A 10,347-nucleotide genomic window follows, 5' to 3' on the forward strand; every position below is an offset into this window, starting at 1 on the left:
TGTAATGTGCCACACATAAGTAAGAAAATGCAGTGTCAGTGTCACACACACACACACACTATGACATTTGAGGTAACAGTTGTTGGTAATATATAATATGCCCTTTTTGTATTCATTATGTTGTGTAGAGCTCAAAATTAAGAGAATAAATGTTATGTAAAACACGTACACATAGATATGTAACCTCTGACCTTTCCTATAGTTAAAAAATGCCTTCAACAAAAAGGTCTACCTCTGACTTCAAAGCCCACATTTAAAATAAACCTGAATGTGGTGAGCTCTTTGCAGTCACACATGAAATCACAGTCAACTGGGACACTAGTTACAGTTACTATCCACAAAAGAATAAAGCAAAAGAAAATATATAAAACAGTCAATTACAATGATTTAACCAGTCATTGTAAACATTATTTCCACGTATTGGTTGTGAAGGATGATGCGTTGAATAATAAATTAAATAGATTACGTAACAAACTAAAATAAACACCAAGAAGAGCAAATAATATTAATAACAAATATTAATAAAATAATATGATTGTCTTTTTAATTTGTGTAGGACATACTGGACCACTGATGGACTGGAACGATGTCTGTTAGCCCTGAGTACTCAAGTCCCTGAACGTAAAGGCCACAGCCTGATTCTTTGAGAAGAATTATGTATACTTGTGGCTGTCCATAACCTGGCCAAGAGAGCTAGTCAGGTAAATGGTCAGCAATCCTCTAGTTGGCTAGGTTTCCATGGCCTCCTCTGTCTCCTTTTTAACCTTGACAGGTAGGAGCTGGATAGGGCTGCTGCAATGAACCTTGATGACAGAGTCCTCACTGCCATGCTCGTTCAGACGATATATAGATAATGCAGGTGGTGGGGGGTGCAGGTCTCCTCCAGTGCTTCCTTTGTGATAAGACGCCTTAAAATCCATCTCCTGCCAGAGCAGGCCAAAGATCTGGTTCTCTACCATGCTCTCCATGTCAAACCCTTCCATTTCTTCCAGTCTGTCTGCATTATCGCTGATGTCAAAGCGTTCAATTTCCTCATTCACGCGGTTGAGTTCATCCAGGCTGCAGCTGGGAGAAGGAGAGACCGCTAAGCAGTAGCCTTTGAGGTGGAGCCGCAGGCTGCTAAGGTGAATGTAGTTGCGGTGGCAATGCGGGCATTGGTGTGGATGTTCTCGTGTGTGTAGCCGTTTGTGCAGCTTGAGGTGGACAAACTGTGTAAACTTTGCTGGGCAGATCTTGCACTGGTAGGGCTTTTCACCAGAGTGCAGTCGCAAATGGGTCTTCAAGTTGCTAGTGCTGCTGAAACGCTTGTGACACACCTGTGAAGTGAAAGCAGAGTTTTAGGATCTCATTCTTATTGGAGCAGAAACCTTACAAATGTACTCAGAAAATGAAATGACTGGTTACAACTGAAATTGTTGGTATTATTTACTTGGCACTCATGGGGTTTCTCTCCTGTGTGGACCAAATAGTGTTTCTGCAGGTGGGCCAGCTGAGTGAAACCTTTATTACAGGTCTGACACTTAAAGGGTCGTTCACCGCTATGGACTCGCAGGTGCACCTGAAAATAAAGACAGGTAAGCTAGGTACTACCAGGAGTGTTTCTAACAGATGTGTAGCACACATATGCTTTTCATCAAAAAGGAGGCACAGTTGTCTTGCTTACCTTGAGATTGGAAAGTTGACCAAAAGTCTTGGTGCAGATATTGCACTCATACTTGATCTTCCCGTTCTGCTTCTTAAGTGGGTAATCTAGAGTTTTGTAGCCTGTGGAACCTTGGTTCATCTTGCTTAGATTGATCGCCTTATCCTCCGAGCGGCTGGTACTCAGGATTGCTGAGGTAGGCTTGGTAGGAACATGTCCGGTAGAGGCTGCAGAGCCGGCTGGTGGAGACCCACCAGCGGGAGCGTAGGGGTTCCCATGCCCATGGACTGGTTTGTCTTTCAGAGAGGTGGCTGCAGAAAAGGCACTGGTGGCCGCTGGGAGCAGGATGTCCCTGGGAGCCGGAGAGTCAGGTGGAAGCAGAAATTGTCGACTAACCTCGGACGGAAGCATGCCAGGTGGGAAGGGTACATGAGGGGGTACCAATCTGCTATAAAAGGGGTACATGTGTGGAAATATACCGCCCAAAGTAGGTGGCCCACTCAGACTACTAACAGGGTAGTGGGGCATGAGGTAGCGTGAGTAGTGCGGGTTAGGGTAGAATGGCATGGAGCCTGCTGGTGAGTAGCCTGAGTAGTGGTTCAGGCCACGACTGTAGAGTGCTGGAGAGAAGGAGAGAAAGGTGTCTCTTGGCTCAAGGGATGCTGGTGTGGGACTGCTTTCTGGACTGCTCTCCAGACTGCTGTGTGCTGAAGGGCTGGGTGTCACTGAACACTGTCTGTGGGAGCGGTTCGGGAGGCCAAATACTGTGGTAGCCTTTAAAAAGTCTTCGCTTAGGGAAGGGCGGAGCGGATAGACAGCACTGGGGTAAAGAGGTCGGTCTGGGCTGTTGGGGCAGCGGGGACGGGTGGGAAGTGGTCTGCTGGGTTCTTGCAGTACGTCTTTCAGAATCTCTGAAACGCTGTGCTCTCTTTTCCCTGGGTGCTTGACTTCAGTCACTTGCTGTGTGGCTTCAATCAGGCTCTGCTCTGTTTACACACAAAAAACAAAATGTTAATTTTCTCACTCATTTACACTCACTGATACAGGTCTGTTTGCGATATTTGTTACATGGTCACAATCCCAATTCCAGTTACTGTTATTTTGAGGGACACAACAGTTCCATTGTCCCAGATGATACAGCTATTCTTAAAGCAAATTTCAACAAAGCACCCCAGTGGTTCACTTAGTGTGACAGTTTGACAAATTATCCTGTGTTAGGGTCTACAGACAGGATGTGAGGCCTGACAGCCACCCCGGTCAGGGTGGGATGGATGCACTGATACTATCTAATGGGGTTCACTGAGTGGGTGTGGGGGGACTGATGGCGTCCTGCTAATAGGGATCTACATGCCCAGATCTCTCCCTTTTAGAGTCTACAGAGACCTGGGATGGATTTTATTTAGTGACTGATCTTAAAAGAGTTCCCAAATTTCTGCACAGCGCCAAACTTAAAAGCTTTTGCAGAATTCACAATAATAAAAATATGAATAAAACATACATAGAGTAATATAATTATCAAATTTAGGCTAAATAGACCCATTTTAAACCCCTCTGACCCTTCCACCCACTCACATTTGATGAAAGGTGGATAGCTAATTAGAAAATTACTTTCCCATATATCTTAAAAGCTTCACTGTTAATCTCCTTCAAAAGGATGTAAACAATTAAATAACTTCCTGCTTCCTGTTCACTGAACTATAACGGGGTTAATTGTGTAGAATTCAAGTGTGAATATGAGTGTGTACATGTTAAGTATCCCTTAAAAGATGTACCAGACTCTCTACTCCCCTATCCCTCTGTCCCGGCAGCTACGTGTAAACAAACCGAGAGGTTATCAGTTCTCCCCTCCCACCTCTCTTCCACAGATAGTACAAGTTCTGTTCCTCCCTAGAGAGCTTGCCAAAAACAAACAGCAGGCGATCACAGAGATATCAATCTGTCAGCACAGTCCTGCCACCAGGAAGTTCAACTAGTCAATGGAAGGTTTTTTTCTCTTGTGCGTGCTCTTACTAGCCTCTCCTTACTCTTAAAGTGGCAAACAAAAGATGAAGTTCCTCCCACACCTCCTGAGGCAGGATGACAAAGGAATGAAGGGACTCAAGATACATGTTGGCTGAATGTGCTGTCATCGTACACCAGACAGGACTAGTGAAATAGAATGTCAGTGTCTAAAACAGTTTCAGGTGGGAGGCTGTGTCAGTCAGATCAGCCCATTCTATTAGATTGAGTCATACACCAGGTTTCTTTAGGGTTGCTACTGTTCCGCTTCGAGATGCAGGGGGTATTATTCCTTCTTAAGGCTGCAGGTAGAGGGGCAGCAGACATGAGTGAGTATGTGTAATTACAGACTTGTCTATGTGTGTGTGTTGAGCTCAAGGGGTCGGCTACATCCAGTGGCCCCAGGGTATGCGCATGACTCTGGGGAGAGGAGTCACACTGACTGGCCTGTTCACCTACCTGTAATCACCCCCTCTCCTCCGTATCAATCTTTCCCTCTGTCTCGTTTTTTTTTAGCTTAGAGACTTTTATTGCTGGTTTAGTATGTTGGGCAAAACAAACCTTAGTCTGCACTTTAATGTTTAAAGAACGTCCTCAAACACCAATGGCTGCAACATTACACTCCTATTCTTTGTAATTAGTCTGAACAAAAACATTGTTGAGGAAGAAAGGAGAGAAATAGAGTAGTTCAAAGAATTCCAATCTGAACAGAGATGAAAGGGAAGAAGCTTGTGTGTTTGCACACTATATATCTCTATAGTGGGAAAGGCATGTTTTTCTTGACTTAAACTGAGATAACAAGGAACAAATATATGTCCAGGTCTATGGCAAATAGAGAGATGTCACATATATGTATTTTTGTGAACTTACTGAGTTTTTGCATCATGATGTCCCCAGAGGCAGGGTAGTTGAGACGGCAGGCAAACTCAGGGCAGTACCACACCAGTAGTTCCTGATCTGCAGGTATGGCCTTCACGGTGTAGAAATAGATGTTCATGCCGTTTTGGCAGGCAGCAAGGTTCTGTTCCTGCTGGGAATGTGCTGGATTCACATAACGCATCCAGTTACTCTTCTCCTCGTCCAGTCCGTCCACAAAATGATGGAACTCTCCATTTGAGTATATCTAGAAAATACAATGAAGAAAATTAAGACCAGATCTTTTTTTATTAGAATAACTTTCTTTTTCTTTATTACAATGTTCTATTCTCTAGTCCTCCAGTGTAGTTCTCACGTCTTTGAGACAGACAAGTGGGGTTTGCTCTTATAAAGTCTCACAGTGAGTCAGCAAACACCCCCACACTAATATGCACAGTCTCAGAGTATCTCCATCCAGTTCTCTGATGCATTCTTAGGTCTCGTCTGAGGTATGGTAGGGGGACGCCTGTCTCAGTATGTTGTTTATACTAAGCTTGCAAGTTCCAGGAACACTTTCAAGATGTCACAAACAAGGTTTCCCTCAGAAACGTCGACACTACACTTCCTCTAGCACTTTTTCTCTTGAAGAGCTAACCAGTAACTCTGTAATCACCTGCCCTGCAGCATATGGTAAAGGACTGACAGTAACACAGGAAACAATGATATCAGTGCTGTGACTAGTAGGTAAAGACCAGAGTTGTTCCACTTGGGGATCTTCGATTTGGCAACAATATGGAAGTGACAGAAAATAAGTCAACACAAAACCAGAGCGGGTTGACTTTGCACTTTCTCCGTGACGACAGCTGTAAACGACAGCTGCAAGTCACAGAGGAGTGAGAGAAACGTTTCGTTTGAATTGTTTGTGGCATTTAATGGTAGTGGCAACTGTGATGTTGCAATGGGATTTCTTTTTTCACTGGTCAAACACTTTGAATAACTGCAATGACTCAGATAATCTATAAAGCGGACATATTCTTAAGAAAGATATATTCACAGCAGCAGAACTGAAGAGTCATTCAGCACTTCCTGTCCCACACGCTCAGAGCGCTGCACAGTCAAATAAAGATTACACTACATGGAACGTATCAGTGCTCTCTCAGTCACCAGTGCAGCAATGCAGTTCACAAAACAGCAGATCTTTACTCAGCAGTTTCTGATTGCTCTGAGAATATAAAGGCACTTCTTCTACATAACCATCTAGCCCATGATGTCACATAGGAAGTCAGTCAGTGGAACAGGAAGTGACCCGGTATTGTTTTTCTTGTCCGCTCCTACTTTATCGAAAGATTCTGAAACAAAACAACTCACCCGCCAGAAGTACTTCCTGTTCGCATCTTTGGGGACATTTTCTGCAGTGTAGCTTTCTCCCACAAGGGGGCCAAACCGTGTGCCTTTGGGGATGTATTCTCTGCTTACTACACCAATAACCTGGTTAAAAGAAGTAGGAAAATAGGTGGTTAAGAAAGAGGTAGATGAAGTTTAAAGTACAGTATCTTAGGTTCACAATTCGATCATTTTCTGAAAAATAATTCATTAAATTAGCTTGACAGTATTAGCAAGACAGAGTGTGTGTGAGAGAGGGGTAATTAATTGACAGTCAGCCAGATGTGCGCACTTGAAAGACATGGAGCCATGCCTCTCTTCACCCGTCACCTCTCCTGACAGCCACAGGAAGCTAAAGGTCATCAAGGTTGTGTCCTAAGGCTGAGAGAGACTATTCGTTTGTCCCGTTTCACCTCTTATTATCCGCACAGACACTTCTGAGGAGGTGATCACCAAAGCTTAACCTCTCTTCACAATACCGAATCATACAGGTGCTTTATTTGATAGAACTATTAATATATTTAGGGCCACACAGAATTTATAGTTTCGATTGATTCTGCAAAATGGATTTACATAAGCAAATGTACTAAACAGAGATGGGAATTTTAAAATCAAAGCCACAATATTTAATATTTTAAATGCCTGTGTTTGCATCTAAAGATTACTACAACTCGACCCTTCTCCTACCTGATGATCTCCTGACCCAAACTCCTACTTTTCAACTTGTTAAACGCTCTCCCCATCAATACTCTCTCATCATCATAATCTTCCTCTGTGAAACACGTGACTTCACTCACTCTCTTCCTCTTTGAACCTCAGGTGTTTCTTGAAGAGAGAGGGTTAACTCTTTATCACCTCATAAGTACATGCTCATAAAAGAGACTCGCTCTTTTCCTCACAGGAAGAGATAAGACAGACAGAGCGACTGATGAAAAAAATCTATAGCCCTGTTCCTATTGATCTATAAACACTTTCAAAATAAGAGAGACTTAATCCTATTCAAAGCTTCTGCCGTCATTAGCGCTAGAAAGGTGGAAAGTAGTGTGTTTGAGGATTGTCATGGACTCTGGCATGACATGGCAGTCTGCTGCAGATAAAACAGGTTTGATAGATGGCACTCGGGTGCTTGAGGAGCTTGTCATGTGGTGCTCTGCTGTATAGATGTTTGTGTTAGCTGAGTAACAATGTGAGCTAGAAATTATTAAGCACGCAGACATAGACAGGGACTTTTTTTGTTCAACAAAACAAGTTTAAAAACTGGCCTGACAGTGCTGATAAAGAAGATTAATGCCAGTTTTGTGATCAGTAGGTGCAGCTTTATGGAGATGCTGTTTAAACAAGAATCACAACCATTCGAAGTTCTGCTTGAACCCGCTTCTTGCTGTTTGATAATGTGACACTCTGAGGCAGGTTTGCAGATTTACTGTCAGTACACGCATACAAGCAGACAACAATTATTAGCAGATGGCATGCAGGACTGCAGTTGTAACCCGATGAATCTCGTGGCACATTTCAAAAAGGAAGCCTCGAGGCCATGAGTACATCATGCGTAATGCCGTTGCATATGTGATGGTGTGTGAGCATCGTGTCATACCTCTTTAGAGTCTGCTGGGTGTTTGAAGGCCAGGTTTCTGGGTAAGGACGCCTCGGCCCGGGTGAGTTCTGTGTTCTCTAGAGGACCCTCCCAGGTGTGATCTTTTACGGTGTACGTGCATTTCTCCTCAAACTCTTCCTCCGTCCATTTTGTCATGTCTACATCCTCTACATCCATCTTGAGCTCCTCATTGTCCACGGCGTAGGGTGCTCCCTCAGTAGTCAACATGGCCGAGCTGTGATGAGAAGCAGCCTGAGAAAAAGAAAAAGCATTAGAATTGAATGACTTATCAGATCTGAGAACTAGAGAACTAAACATTATCTTAGGAAAGGGTAAAGGTTAAACTACGTAAATGATCTAGTTGCTTTAAAACGTTCGTGCTGCACAAATGTTCATTTATACAAAAAAATTGTAATTAATTACAATTTAAATATTTTTGCCTAAATTAGAGCTTAATCGTTTACACAACATTAAAAAGTAAGAAGTTTCTTTCTACACAAGCTGAAGTGCTCTTAAAGTAAATAAAAGACAACAGCCATGCCGACCCGCTCCGTAAGGTCAGAACTGATCAAAGTCTCTCTTCTCATGTGCTACTCTTCATTTTTGTCTATCAACATGAGTCGAACCCTCTCCCTGTTTTCTTCCCTGAGTGAAAAAATAGTCACAAATGGAGGAAAACAGAGGAAGGAAGTCCCGTCTACATCTGAATGTAGCTAAAATTGGAATCAGAGTGGCAGAGCAATGGAACCATCAATCCATCCCAGAGAATGTGTGTGTGAGAAATAGAAACAAAAGAGGAAAAACTTTGACGCAAATTGATACAGCCAAAATGAAAAAGGCAAAATATGTAGTTACCTGTTCAGGACTAAAACTAAACTTCTCTGAGAATGTTTAATTAAATCTCTTAAAATGATTAAAAGTGTTTTCGTGTAATTTAAAAGTACATTTAAAATCAAACTAAAAACTTCATTTAAAACTATTTGTTCTTATAATTACAAATGTCTGTAGTTTGTTTTTATTTAAAGTTTACAGAATTAATACAATTTATGTTTAAAAGCTGATTTGTGAAAAAGCTGATTTGTGATGAATATAAATTGTAGTTGAGCATTGTCTATTATACTAACATTTTATATATATATATATTTTTAAAAAGATCAGAAAATAGTTATGTTTTTGTTAGAAAGAATTGTGTGCGTAGGACAGCTGTAGAACCAAAACTCATAATGAAACTGAAAAACTCCACATTAACAAACATGGAAATCAGATGTATGCATACTAAATATGCACGCACAATATAAAACTATATATTATGTTTGATAAGAAAAAAAAATACTACTTTTAAGTGAAATCTTAAAAAAAAACATTTTTAGTTTAAATTTAATAAAACTATAAACTAGTATTAAATACAGAAATATTTTTTCTAAGAATTAAATACAGAAATTATTTTCTAAGAATTGTTTTAAATACTAAAATAAATTAAAATGCCTAAATTATCACAGTCAAGAATTTTAACTTAAAAAATAATGAACTAAAAAGCCCCAATAAAACTGTATTTCTATACCTCAAAACAATCACACCACATACAATTAACCACCACTACATAACTGAATAACCACTAAATATTTCATTTATGAAATAATAGAAACAATCAGTTCCATTGTAAAAAGCATTCCCTGCTTTACACAGAAATACATGCAGAACACACAAAAACTGAGTTTAGAGAAATGTCACTTACCAGGACGCTCTGGTCCCAGCCACACATAGAGGCTGTGTGTGATCTCTCCCCTGAGTGTGTGTGTATATGTATGGGACAGGTGCAGCTCACAGTTCTCCTGTCTTGTTCCACTGCTAGTCCAGATGGTAAGTGACTTCTCCTGCAAGTGCCTGAGATTGACTGACTGCCTGAGCAAGTTTGTCTGACTTGTTGAAGGCACTTTGGCCCTGCCCACTATCTCCTCCTGCCTTAGTATCACTGACTCCGCCTCCAGAGTACATGATCTAACAATTACCCCACTGCTACACACACACATTATTGCAGAGAAAATCATTAATAAATAATAATAAAAAAAATTGTGCACCAACCACCCGAAATTTCCTTTATTTTGCCTTAAAATATTCTTCTATTAAAAAGTTTATACTGTATTCAAATGTACTTTCTAAATAATCCTTTTATAAATATAAATTTTAATCAGTGTGCACTTAATTTTTTCATTATATTATAGAATCCATTTTTTTTGTAATGATCAAAACAGAAATCCAAAAATGATAATACTATATTTTAATTTTATTTCAATTTATACTGTTTTATAAACATAGTCTTTGAATTATTGAGACGCACAACACAAGACTGTTTTGACCCAAACTGCCAAAGCTACGGTCTTGTTTGAAGAGGAAAGTGAACATGTTGATGCGTCTTCCCCTCACTCTCATCCTGTGAAGGAAGGACGTCCTGTGACGGTGACTCGATGACTAATGCCGTTTACTGGGAGCTGACTGACGTCCCTGTTCCTCTTTTATCCCCCATTTCAAACTCTTTCCCACAATACGTACCCTCTCCGGTGCATTATTCATTCTTAAGAGCACTCCTACAAACTCACATTCTGGGTTCTTACATGTCGATAATTCTTAAAATCAGAGAATCTTCTCTTGTATACATTTCTCTTTCAATAGGAGAATATGAAGTAGTAATGAAGGAGTCTTAAAGGAAGAATGCCTGCCCCTCAGTAGACATACTCAAAAACACTCATTACACACAAAAACACTCTCACCCACCCGAAATTCAGCTGGTGACAAAGAGCTGACCACATCAGTCGCAGCCTACTATTTCCTGGCAGCAGACTACCCAGAAGATTGTTGTAGCCCCAAGGGCTGCCCA

General features: G+C 41.1%; 1 protein-coding gene across 1 annotated transcript; it reads right to left on the reverse strand.

Moving 5' to 3' along the window:
- Positions 1–513: 513 nt before the first annotated feature.
- prdm1a (PR domain containing 1a, with ZNF domain) lies at positions 514–9,349 on the reverse strand. The gene is made up of 7 exons (XM_016233473.1): positions 9,208–9,349; positions 7,473–7,724; positions 5,864–5,983; positions 4,511–4,763; positions 1,664–2,628; positions 1,430–1,558; positions 514–1,316 (listed from the first exon to the last, which is right to left on the reverse strand). The coding sequence occupies exons 1-7, from the start codon at positions 9,232–9,234 to the stop codon at positions 729–731; spliced, it is 2,334 nt and encodes a 777-aa protein (XP_016088959.1). The 5' UTR covers positions 9,235–9,349; the 3' UTR covers positions 514–728.
- Positions 9,350–10,347: the final 998 nt, after the last annotated feature.

The sequence above is a fragment of the Sinocyclocheilus grahami genome, unplaced genomic scaffold (genome assembly GCF_001515645.1).
Source record: "Sinocyclocheilus grahami isolate Dianchi unplaced genomic scaffold, SAMN03320097.WGS_v1.1 scaffold431.1, whole genome shotgun sequence".
Lineage (NCBI taxonomy): Eukaryota > Metazoa > Chordata > Actinopteri > Cypriniformes > Cyprinidae > Sinocyclocheilus > Sinocyclocheilus grahami.

Bases quoted from the DNA above. Each gene is read 5' to 3' on its own strand.
- prdm1a (XM_016233473.1), bottom strand. From the start codon at position 9,234: ATGTGTGGCTGGGACCAGAGCGTCCTG. The intron at 7,725-9,207 runs GTAAGTGACATT...TCTTTTTCTCAG, and splicing joins GCTGGGACCAGAGCGTCCTG to GCTGCTTCTCATCACAGCTC. The intron at 5,984-7,472 runs GTATGACACGAT...TCTTTTAACCAG, and splicing joins ACCCAGCAGACTCTAAAGAG to GTTATTGGTGTAGTAAGCAG.